The sequence below is a fragment of the Lepidochelys kempii genome, chromosome 1, assembly GCF_965140285.1.
Source record: "Lepidochelys kempii isolate rLepKem1 chromosome 1, rLepKem1.hap1, whole genome shotgun sequence".
NCBI lineage: Eukaryota > Metazoa > Chordata > Testudines > Cheloniidae > Lepidochelys > Lepidochelys kempii.
In genome coordinates this window covers 23571372-23584061 of record NC_136380.1, presented here as the reverse complement: position 1 = coordinate 23584061, position 12690 = coordinate 23571372, and the positions used below count along the sequence as shown (strand labels likewise).

The window sequence follows — 12690 nt, the reverse complement described above, 5'->3', positions numbered from 1 at the left end:
GATCTTCTACACTTTCCACAGTATGCATCCGATGAAGTGAGCTGTAGCTCACGAAAGCTTATGCTCAAATAAATTGGTTAGTCTCTAAGGTGCCACAAGTACTCCTTTTCTTTTTGCAGGAGATGGAATCATTGGGCCACATTCCTCCCTTTACTGCAGTGGAGTTACATTAAGAATGAGTTTGACTATGTGTTGTAATAGGTCATTTTCATCTCTAAGGTGATCCTATGACTCTTGATTTGGAAATGCAACCATCACATGCAGGCGAGCATTTCCAGAGGCCTTTCAGTAGGGTTAAATAATCATCTCTACTGAAATACATTTGATTATCTGCAATGACTGTGGAGGAAAGAAAGAAAGCTGAAAGGAAATAAATGAAGAAACAGCATCGAGGATGTTGATACAACTGTGCTTGTATTTGAATGCCTTTACAAATAAGTAACAGCTAAAAGAGATTGAAGTTACAAACCCAGGTATGGTACAAGTACAAGTACAAGAGTGTCTGCACTGAAATTCCATTACTTTTCTTTATTCACTGTGATACATTCAAACAGAAGTGCTCCAGCTAACAGCCACAAAATAAAGTAAATCTAGAATAAAAAAGGCAGAAGAAGTCTGTCAAATACATATGGTGATTATTCATATTTTTAAAGCATTAGTAACTGTACGTATCTGAGTGCAAACACCCAGCAAGGAAGGGTTCCACAGTCTTGAACACTGCACCTGCTATCAAAAACATCTTTAGGCTGCTCTAGCAAAAATGGCTTTCAGAAAGCCTCTAGAAAGATAAAGCACCATCAGGAGTGTGTTTTCCCACACCACAAAAATTAGTAAAGTGAAAGAAAAATAAGGCTTAACTGAATTACAATTCTCCTATAAAGCTCAGGAACAAAGCCTACCTAGACTCAATCTTGCTCAGCTCAGCCATTTTGCCAGACAGCGCTGCACTTTGCAGTAATATCTCTGCAATGCATAAGTCAACGAGCTTCAGAAATTAGCGGGAGATGCATGGATGGAATGGAGACTAGAATTTGAAACAGTGTCCACCTTCCTATTTAAAGAGTGGTGACAGCCTGCCATGACACCAGCCTAGCAATGTTACTGAAATACAGTGGTGAAATCCATCTGAGAAATATATGTAGAAAGTTCTTTGTTTTACCAACTTTGTTTGCTGCACAACAGTATTTGGCTGGGTTTTCTCAACTCATAAAAAGGTAGTTTTTGTTGGAATTATGATTTTGCTACAGTAAAATTACAGGCATCAATGTCTACAAGAGACACTGGTGCATCATTTTATCCATATTTCAGACTACGTCCTACAATTTGGCTCTTTCAACTAGCTCTATTACAGCTGCAGAACTGGTGAGTTGTGCGTGTCAAGAACTGCTCATGACTTGCAATTCTGAAAAAAAACTGCCCCAAATGCTGTAAGAAAAAATAAGAAGTCAAGATCTGGGTTAAGGTACACTGTCAAAGTGGGATGGCAGAGAGACACATAGAAATCTAGTTAACAAATCTTTTCTTTCTTTCTCATCCATCTGTGGGAAGAAGGGCACAGATTCAAGGGATGGAAGGAAAAATGCAGAAACAACTACATCATCCTCTCTCCTTCTATTTATTTTAAGGCCTTACAACTTAGGAAGCCAAGAAAACTAAGGATGGTGGTTCTCCCCTCCCAAAGGGCTTGCATTGCTGGAGGGGATGCTGACGGCTAGAAATTTTCCATGATTAAAGATCTAGATAAGTCACAAAAGGAAACAACTCTCTTCCCCCTATACACCTTCTATACAATATATGTATAAGGACCCTGTCATGTTAACAATTGTGGCCCAAATGCTAAAAATTTAATCCCATGCACAACTCTACTTAAGTGAGCAGAACTCAATAGCACCGCTTGCGTGACTCAAATTCCATGCATGCCTGGCTTTGCATGATTATGGCCTAGATGTTTAAAAAGTATTTTCTTACCTATGTTACTCATAAAGCCTCAAATCACTCAAAAGTTAAAACTGGAAAAATCACATCTATTTATTTACCCTTTATGTTATTTGCATGACATTCATCTTCAACAATGTAAGCCTAAAGAAGTCTCTCTTGCACTCTGGTTCTCATGTACTAGCACAATACTGCAACATTTAGGTGGCAAACACTGCAGGTGGGGGGTTGTTGTTAAACACCCCTTTTTACCTCCAATATCATGGAAATATTTTTGTTTAAAATTTCAGATGAAAACATTTCCATCAATCCTGTGTTTAGGGTACAAACAAAGCCGGTGTGAGGTACCCGACAGCATTCCTTTCATACAACTCTTTGGAAACCCTTCAGATTTTGCATTGTCTACCAACCCCCAAGTTAATCTTAAACTGCTAGAACTGCAAAGTCAGCAATTCCACCTGAGCTCTCCTCTCCCAGCAGTTATTCTTCCTCCTCAAATTAACATTTTCTAACTGCAATTATGTCACACAATCACTTTCCAAAGAACAAGGTGGCCTGCTTGTAATTTTATAAATTATGTCCAGGTATCTCAAAGTAGAATCACACACATTCGTAATGATAGGAGTTTGGCTTTTCCTTGGATAAGTAATTAAGGCTATGAAGTGCTTTCTGGAAGATTCATTGTCTTTATCCATCCCTACAGTCAAGATAGTTGCCTTTGATCCAGTAACAGATCTGTGCATATTTGAGGGGTGTAATGCGAACAGCCACATTGAAATCCTGTGGGGAACCATTCATGTCCACCCACTGATGCCCTGAAAATATCCCAATAATTTTACGCTCCCACTTCTGATGCTGTCTCTTCCACATCCTCACATACACCCCAGAGCCGCTCGCCCCTGGCTGGGCATCACACTGCTGATATAAGAGGTCAAACGTTTCATCTTTGACATCACAGAAACGGTAAACCAGATTTCCCGGACGATCATTGTCATAGCCAGAGAAGTGAATCCTCCCTCCAGGCAACTGTCTAGCTGGTGGGCTCACACCTATCTTCATAAATTTTCTTTTGTGCGGCTTCTTGAGCTCCAACAGGGCATAGTCATAATCCATGCCGATATCATTGGCATTTCCTTTGATCCATCCTTTAGGGACGTGTGTCCGTTTCACCCGGATCCACTGGAATTTCATTTTTTCAGGCATTGTTGAGCTCGTGATATTAGCCCCTTTGCTACCATCTTTCATTTTAGCCCTCAGGAAGCCCACCCTCAGTTTCTGGGCTCCTTTGACGTAACTTTTGCCATCGTGGATGCAGTGAGCTGCGGTAAGGACGTGCTTTTCTGCCACCAGCGTCCCTGTACAACCTGTGGACAACTTCACCGAAGTGGAGAAAGGGTAATTCAACAAGAAGTCCTTGCCAAAAATGCTAAACCTGCTGTCGTAGCCATAAATCTGCCTCTTTGTTCGAGATCTGCTTTGTGACCCATCACCGCCACGGCTGATAATGTAAATGCCTACTTCAGTTTCAACAAGACTACCATTGGCATACAAGGTCTCATAGGACAGGTAGTCCTTCACTTCTTCATACGTCGGCAGCGGGGAGCGCTTGTGGCACTCTAGGCCACAAGAGGATACCACCTCCAGTTTGGTTTCTGCATCAAATTGTGGTTTGTCTAGATTAAGGGTAGATTGTGGCAGGATTACTGGCACTTTGTAAGATGGCCAGGTTGGTTTCCAGCGGGAATTGGATGGTAGAACATCCTTAACAGTGCACAGGAAGAGGATCAAAGTTGGCACACCTGCCATGCTGAACACCAATCTGGGGAAAGAAAAGAATCCTCTGGTTATTAAAGCAAACATTCATTCACCATTGCAAAGCAATAGTTTGCTAGCCAAACAAAATGCCTGGCATTGTTCTGAAATTTTATCCCTACTTAAGGGTAAATCTTGATCCTATTGAAGTCAGTGCACAGGATCAGGCGATTCGTAACTGGGGGAAGGAAAAGTTCTGTATAATACATCGTAGCTCATTTAAAGTTTGCACTTGACCTTGGGATTATTTATGTGGTCTACTGCCAGTCCTGAGATATCAACTGATTGTCTTTCTGTTCTTAGCAAACTGGTAGCATTGTAGGTATAGTACAGTTTTATGTCAGGCAGCCTACATCACGCAGCCCGCAGGCTCCACTTCATAAGCCCCCTAAGAAGAGTTCCCTGCTCCCAACCAGTAATTTTAATGGTCCCAATTGTTTCAAATTCTTCTTTTACTGGATATTAGGCTGACTGCTAGGTCAATGCAGACATTGTAACAAACCCCTCAGGCTGACACTTTCAAATTTGGGTGCCAAGAGCGGGAATCTAAATCTAAATTTGGCTGCACAGTTGTAAATAGGTAGCCTCCTGGTTCTCCAGAGGTACTGAGCACCAGCATCTCCCATTGACATCAGTGGGAACTGCAGGTACTCAGCATCTTTAGAGGAGCAGAACAAAATGCCAGGCTATTAGTATATACCTACATTCAGAGGCTACAATGAATTGACTTATAATCTATTGTTTATATTACAGTAACCCCTAGAGGCCCTCACTGAGACCAGGACCCCACAGTGCCAGGCACTGTACAAACAAGCAGTAAATAGAGGGCTCCTGCTCCAAGGGGCTTATAATCTTGGTTAACAATTAATCAAATGGATGAAGTAAATACACAGGTGGCATGTTTCTGTAGCATTGGTATATTAGAGGCTTGCTTCCCCTGCAGTTTAAGACAGAGGAGGGTTTCTAGTCTATTTAACATACTTTACCCCTTAGGCTTGCATGGAGAAGGTCTGGCTATTATGTGAGGGTAGCTAATGAAGAAAAGATTATAGGTACTGAAGGAACTTTCAGCTAACATATTGATTTATTCCACAGTAAATCAAATTAATTAGAAATGCAAACCAACCCTCTGACAGCGCAGAGGGACTGTAAATGTGTTTATGAACCACAGGCAGAGTGTCTCAAGCAGCAGAGAACAAAGAAAATGTGTAACTGAAGTTTATTTGAAAATTAGCCATACAGCTGAATCACTGCAGGAGCCATAGTGCTCGGTGGGAGAAGACAGGCAGGACTTCTCTTGAACAAGGATTATACAAACAAAACATCACAATTATATTGAGCTTATGTATATTGAAACCCTGCTGGTTACACTGATAATGGCTTCATGATCATTCCTGAAATGCTTCAAGTGAATAAACTACAACAAACAGTTGCAGAAGATGTCTACGAACTAAAAAGAAAATAACTCTCCCCAACTCTTTACAAAACAGTTCTCTGTTCCTAAGGTGTACTGGGGAGCCCTTCGGGAACCATGGTCTGGCAGAGAATACAGGTGTCTGATTCAAATATTACTTCTGGATAATTTTACAGTCAGCATCATTTGTAGTAATCAATGCTAAGACAAAGGTAGGCAAAACGCATCTTTCAGAATGAACATGATATATTAAGGAAGAGTCAATATGGCTTTTGTAAAGGGAAATCATGCCTCACCAATTTATTAGAATTCTTTGAAGGGGTCAACAAGCATGTGGACAAGGGTGTTCCAGTTGATATTATGTATTTGGACTTTCAGAAAGTCCCTCACCAAAGGCTCTTAAGCAAAGTAAGAAGTCATGGGATAAGAGGGAGGGTCTTCTCATGGATCAGTAACTGGTTAAAAGATAGAAACAAAGAGTAAGAATAAATGGTCAGTTTTTACAATGCAGAGAGGTAAATAACGGGTTCCCCCAAAGATCTGTGTAGGGACCAGTGCTATTCAACATATTCATAAATGATCTGGAAAAGGGGGTAAACAGAGAGGTGGCAAAGTTTGCAGACAATACAAAATTACTCAAGACAGTTACAGCCAAAGCTGAGTGTGAAGAATTACAAAAGGACCTCACTAAACTCCGTGACTAGGCAATAAAATGGCAGATGAAAGTCAATGTTGGCAAGTGCAAAGTAATGCCCATTGGAAAACATAAAATCCCAACTATATTACAAAATGACAAGGTCTAAATTAGCTGTTACCACTCAAGAAAGAGCTCTAGGAGTCACTGTGGATAGATCTTCGAAAACATTTGCTCAATGTGCAAAGGCAGTCAAAAAAGCTAACAGAAAGTTAGAAGCTATTAGGCCAGGGACAGATATTAAGACAGTAAATCTCATAATTCCACTACATGAATCCATGGTGTGCCCACACCTTGAATACTGAGTACTGTTCTGGTTGCCCCATCTCAACTATATATATTAGAATTGGAAAAGGTTGAGAAAAGGGCAACAAAAATTATTAGGGGGATGGAACAACTTCCATGTGAGGAGAGATTAAAAAGACTGGGACTGTTCAGTTTAGAAAAGAGACAACTCAGAGGAGATATGATTGAGGTCTATAAAATCGTGAATGGTGTGGAAAAAGTGACTAGGGAAGTGTTATTTACCCCTTCACATAACACAAGAACCAGGGGCCACCCAATGAAACTAAGAGGCAGCAAGTTTAAAACAAACATAAGGAAGTACTTCTTCACACAACCCACAGTAAACCTGTGGGGTTCATTTCCAGAGAATGTTGCGAAAGCCAAAAGTATAACTGTGTTCAAAAAAGAATTAGATAAGTTCATTGAGGAAAGGTCCATCAATGGCTATTAGGCAAAATGGTCAGGGACACAACTAAACCTCTGAGTGGCAGAAGCTGGGACTGGACAACAGGGAATGGACCACTTAATAATTGCCCTGTTCTGTTCATTCCCCCTGAAGTATACGGCACTGGCCACTGTCGGAAGACAGGATACTGGGCTAGACTGACCATTGGTCTGACCTAGCATGGGCTTCTTACATTCAGGACATAAGCTGCGTTTCACAGCAAATTAGATTTCTGCCACACCACTAAAAAAGCAGATAAAACGTGTAGATTATGGACTTGGTGAATGGGGGCTGAACACAGTGCCCCAGTTCCTAGCCCCAGAAATGGTTATATGATTTTCAGAAATAACTAGTGATTTTGGGTGTCTCGATTTTTGAATGCCAAACAACAGACACCTTAAAGGTGCCTGATTTTCAGAAAGCGTTGAGCTCCCACCCTTTGAAGGGTGCGGGATCATTAGTCACTTCTGGAACATCTGGAAAATCTTAGCCAGCCTTGAAAATCAATAATAATCACAAAATCAGAGACCTCATAAGACTGGGAAATGGCTGCTCATTTATTCAGCTAGAAATGTTGACTTCTCATGCTCCCTTTCCTGCCTTGCATCCTGAACTTACACACATTCATGATTTAGACAGCAAAGTGTTGGATTAATATTGGAAACCAGCTGGGTCTTGCTAAATCTACCGATTTAGACAGCTGCAAATTGGCAGAAAGATGGCATAGTGAGCACTGGTTGCATAAATAGTGAGAGGAAAAGTACAGAATAACAAACTAACAAAAACAAATCTTACCATTCCAGCTCTGTAAACCATATGTTCTCGCATTAGTCAGCTGAGAACTAACCTTACTTGTGATAGGGAGGACCATATATGGGAACCATTAGGAGTATAGATGTGATAGGGAGGACCATATGTGGGAACCATGAGTATAGATGTCATTCTGGCTAGGTAGTTCACAAGGTAACGTATTCCATTACTGGAACTGCACAGTAACAGGCTTCATTTTGGTCCTCTGTCTTTCCCAGAGTTCTAGAGCAACATGAAGATCATCCCTTAAGACATATGACGTTTCAGACATATACATCAGATCCCTTTTTAATTAATTTGTCACATAAAGCCACTCCTGGTGACACGACTGCCACTCACCCTTAGCTGGTTTATTTAGGAGTGGGCAGGAGGGGAAGAATGAAACTGTTTCATGCAGTGGTTTTCAACCTTTTTTCATTTGCAGCCCCCTAAAAAATTTCAAATGGAGTTACAGAATCCTTTGGAAATTTAGACATAGTCTGTGGGCTCCTAGGGTCTGCGGACCACAGGTTGAAAACCACTGCTGTAGACCATCATTTGCCCAAAGCTGAAAGTTTCCCCTTCTCTGTGTAAATGTAGTTTCAGCCAGCAGAGGGTAGCCTTCCAATGAGGAGAATAAGAAGATGAGTGTTTTGGAACTGTACATGTGCCCAGAAAACGTTTCAAAAGAATGAATCACATCTGTGCCTACTATGAACTTTTTTAAAGCGGGCTTTACAGCAATTAATGCATTTGTGTAAAGCTTCCTGTAACTTTTCCCTGTCTTTAGTGCTGCCTGATCCCATTGTGAGTTTTTTGGATGTAAAGGCCGTTTCATCAGCTACTATTCTGTTATCTCAATTCTTATCGAAACCTAAATAAGGCACTAGAGAAAAAAAATTAAAAGCTTCGGTGTCAGATTAGTAGCCAAAACTGATTACAGAGTGGGACATTTGTTTCAGTCTGTGTAATGTATCCAGATAATAAATTACTATTGTTTCACTGTTAAAACCTAAGAAACTCAGGTAGGCATATATCTATACAAGCTTATTCTGATGTACAGTATGTAGAACAAATTTTGTACAATTTATCACGGGATGCAAACCACTGCATGTCATTTCTTTCCATATGGGGGAATCATCTCAAAAAGTTATCTGAGGGAAACGTGAGTTTATTTTTGAAAGCGAGTGGATGTTCCCTAATTCTGAAACCAAAATTAGGCACCATGCCAAATTTATTCCAAGGGAACCTAGTATTTACCCCTTCATTTCTAGTTTTAAAGAAAATAAATAGTAGGCAGGACATTTCTGTGCCATATTACCCTTGAACTAGATTCAAATAATGATGATTTTGCAAGTCTTGCTCAAAGATGTCAGAAAACAAGATAAAATGGAAAAGAAATGAAGCACATTTCCACTGATTATTGTAACATATTTTTAGTTCATTGGTGAGAATACTGTTCAGCAATGTACAACTGTTTATACTTTAGAAACTATTGTTCTGTTTTATTGAATTCTCAGAGAGACAATGCAGGTGATGTAATATCTTTTACTGGACCAACTTCTGTTGGTGGAAGGGACAAGCTTTCAAGTTCTTTCTCAGGTCTGGAGAAGGTAACCAGAGTGTCCAATAAAAGACATTACCTCACCTACCTTGTCTCTTTCTTATCCTGGGACCAACATGGCTACAATAACACTTTCGTGAATTATGTCAGAAGCGCTGAACACTCTTTTACTCAATACAAAATATTGCTCTGCTATGCAGGATAGGAACCTCCAGAAAGTGTTTTGTACATGGTCAGGTGTGATAATGGCATTACAATTGCTTTGGGAATGGAAACACTGACAGCTACTCTGGGGCTCCCCATGCTACTAGAACGCTTGCAGACACATTTTCCTGTCTGCAACAGACAGTCATGCCTTAAGAAAATGCTGGTGAAAGAGAACTGCCTTGTTCGGAGTGTACATGAATCATCTTCTAATAAGCAAGTACATTTTTGAAAGAGTTCAGCATTCAGGGGTGGTACTCGTAATAGACTGTAAAATGAAAATAAATCCTGGAATGTACAGTGTGAAATCCTATGACCAGACTAGTCTCCACTACATTTTGAAATGAAGAAAGTTTTTCCATAGGGCTGTGACAAAAAAACCAACCAAAACCTACCTCAATCCAAATGACAGAAATGAACCAAATTACTGTTACAACTGTGCCAAAATACCTCAGCTGCTTTTCTGAGTCATGAAACTTGTTAAAACACAGAACTAACCGAGCATCAGTTTAAGAGCTACCAAAGCTCTCAGTGCAATTAAAACATAACACATATACATTAGTCTGTCAGTGACACTGAACAGTGAGGCCAGTGGCTGAGTAAAGTTTCACTCACTCTGTCCCTTCTCCACTAGTTTGAAGATTATAAGAAGAGATGTGCTGGAAAACCTGAAACAGATTTCAATACTATCAAATCAGAGGTATCTGCCAACATATACAGTAGACACAGAGGGCATTTTGGCACATGTACTAGAGTGACACAAAAAAAGAAATAGAACCATATTTATATTTTTACCAATTAGTTCAATTTCTTTAGAAGATTTTTCTGGCTGCCTCCCCACCCACCCCCATCCATTTTTTCCCCTTGCTATAAAATAGTTTTGGTTTTCATTACACAGGACCACAGATCATGGACCATTCTCTAAATTAGCAAATTGTAAGTGATGATACACATGGTCACTGATATCAACCAACCTGAGCCATACACACTGTAATGTAATGTGACAGGAGTTACTGTAGTTGCCCAAACACTGTTCCCTATGGCAGTGGTTCTCAACCAGGGATAGATGTACCCGTGGGGGTACACAGAGGTCTTCCAGGGGGCACATCAGCTCATCTAAATATTTGCTTAGTTTTACAACAGGCTACATAAAGAGCACTAGCCAATCAGTTCAAACTAAAAGTTCATACAATGCTCTATATACTATACACTGAAATGAGAGTACATTATTTATATTCTAGTTGATTTATTTTATAATTATATGGCAAAAATAAGAAAGTAAGCAACTTTTCAGTACTAGTGTGCTATGTATTTTTATGTCTGATTTTGTAAGCAAATAGTTTTTAAGTGAGGTGAAATCTGGGGGTGCGCAAGACAAATCAGACTCCTGCAAAAGGTACAGTACTCTGGAAAGGTTGAGAGCCACTGCCCTATGGGACATTGCAAAGCAGATCTCCACTTGAGCTATCTATCACCCACCCTAGGAACAAGACTGAATGTCCCCAATTGTAGCAATAGCCTAAAATACAGGTAATTTAATATCTTTCTTTAACAAAAATGGATTATCAATAGACCTGCAGCCATTCAGTGCAGAGCTCAGCACCACAACTCCTTACCTAGGAGAACTTGCTCCAGCTGCTGGCTATTGTGAATGTCTCCTGGGTGTCACCCAGTGTGAAATAAAGCAAACATGATTTTTATCAGCTATTTTCTCATAAGATGCTCTGCCAGTCCCTGTTTGTACTTCAAAATGATGTAATTTGCACAGTGTCAGTTCTACTAGGCATGTTTTTTCTTCTATTTAAAAATTAACAACTATTGATGAATGATTATAGCTTGAAAAAGAAGTGTTTGCATCCAACAAATGCCGATACTATAGTTTCAGGAGTTAGGTGATTTCAGTTCACAATCAGAATCCAAGAAGAAACATTATTCTACTTTTTGTTTGCTAGATATATTTTCTGGGGGGAGGAAGGTTGGCCAGGGTGTGTTCACATTCATGTAGCTAAGAGTTAAACATTAATTTCCACCCAGAGAAATTGCCTTATGCTTCCTAAAAATGTGTGAACGAAACTGAAGGCAGGCAAACTCATGGAGGAAAGACAGCGGTCATGAAATAATTCTCTGGATTCTATTTAATTTATTGGCTAGTTTCTTTCTGATAGCTAATGCCAAAGATTTCATTTCCTAAATAAATAAATAAACTGCACAGGGCCAAAGGTCCCAAGACTATCTCTCAATTAGGAAATGTGATATTGACTTTGGATTCCACAACTTCTAGCCTGAAATGACTTTTCTACTTTGTCCGTATCAACTATGTCTGATGATTAGATCTCGGTAAGATTTTGTACTTGTATCTTTCTCAGCACAAAAACTATTTTAACCGAATAAAGAGACAGCTAGTAATACTTTTAACACATCTTATCTAGGCAGCTTGGTTATCCTCATCCCAATACCCTTTGTCCACCCCCTGGCTAATACTGATCCATGGATCAGTGATTTGCTGAAGGAATTTGTTTGGTTTTTTTTTTTTTTTTTTTTTGGTAGCAGACTGTTTACAGCTTGCAAAAGTTATAGACCCAACGACTCCCCCTTAAAAAAAGTCAGCATCCCAAGCCCCAGAAAGAATTGTCTCCTTTTGTGCAGAGCATATGCCAGCCAGGTCTATTTACACTTGCACTCCCTTCTAAAACCATAATGTCCAGGATCGCTTTACGTACTTACCACCTCCTCACATGCAAGGCTCAGTCACGGTTTACAGCTAAGTGCCCTTCTGAGCAAGATCAGGCAGGTGAAGGGTCTGGTCCCATAACTCCAGGCTGCTCTGCTGCCTTCTGATGGAATCTCTCGCTGACTCAGACCTGCCTCCTCCTATCACCCCCTCAGTGAAATGCTCAGGTTGCTACACACACGTTGGGGTTTCCAGTTGCATTTCCCTTGCGATGCCCAGTGCACAGCTCCCCTGCATTGGCTAGAAAGCTTCCAAGGGGAGCGGGAAGGGGATGGGGGGGGGGGCTGGAAGAGGCAGCTCAGTCCTCCTTGCAGGTGTCACCCTCGAGCCCTCCGGCTCCCGCTGCTGCTACCAAAACTTTCCTGCAAAGAGCAACTGGCGCCTCCGCAGCGCAGGCGCCATGAGACCCAACCCACCCGCACTCCGGATTGCTGGAGCTAGCAGGAGGCTGGCCTGGTGCTGCAGATCCACTGCCCTTCCCCCCGCGCAGCACCCCCACTCCGGGCCCACCGCCCCCTCCCCTTCTGTGCGCACTCGCGGCACAAAGAGGAGCCAGCGGCCGCCTCTCCGCCTCCCTGCACCCTTACGCCTTACCGTGGGGAGAATTGCAAAGGCGCAAGGTGTGGCCCCCCCGTTTCCAAGCGGGGATTTGTGTGGCAAAGATCCTCTGCCCACCCCCCCTCCAAAAATCCTCGGGGCTGCCTGCAGTTCCTTTCCAGCCCCAGGGAACGGCCAGTGCCTAATCTGCTTCGCGTTATTTTCCTGCGCTGGTTTCGCCGTTTGAAAACTGGCTCACAAAGCCCTTGGAGCTCAGTGC

The 12690-nt window shown here is 41.4% G+C and overlaps 1 protein-coding gene across 5 annotated transcripts; it reads right to left on the bottom strand.

Annotated features, from left to right (window-relative positions):
• Positions 1–397: 397 nt before the first annotated feature.
• PRSS23 (serine protease 23) lies at positions 398–12292 on the bottom strand. 5 transcript variants are annotated; one of them, XM_073336651.2, is made up of 4 exons: positions 11867–12292; positions 7381–7617; positions 5458–5616; positions 398–3754 (listed from the first exon to the last, which is right to left on the bottom strand). In XM_073336651.2, exon 4 carries the CDS (start codon positions 3739–3741, stop codon positions 2623–2625), a length of 1119 nt encoding a protein of 372 aa, XP_073192752.1. In that variant the 5' UTR covers positions 3742–3754; positions 5458–5616; positions 7381–7617; positions 11867–12292; the 3' UTR covers positions 398–2622. The 5 variants fall into 5 exon arrangements, with proteins under 5 accessions (XP_073192752.1, XP_073192756.1, XP_073192746.1 ...); XM_073336655.2 differs by lacking the exons at positions 5458–5616; positions 7381–7617 and adding an exon at positions 9758–9810; XM_073336645.2 differs by lacking the exon at positions 7381–7617.
• Positions 12293–12690: the final 398 nt, after the last annotated feature.

Coding starts and splice junctions, on each gene's coding strand:
- PRSS23 (XM_073336660.2), bottom strand. CDS start 3,741: ATGGCAGGTGTGCCAACTTTGATCCTCTTCCTGTGCACTGTTAAGGAT.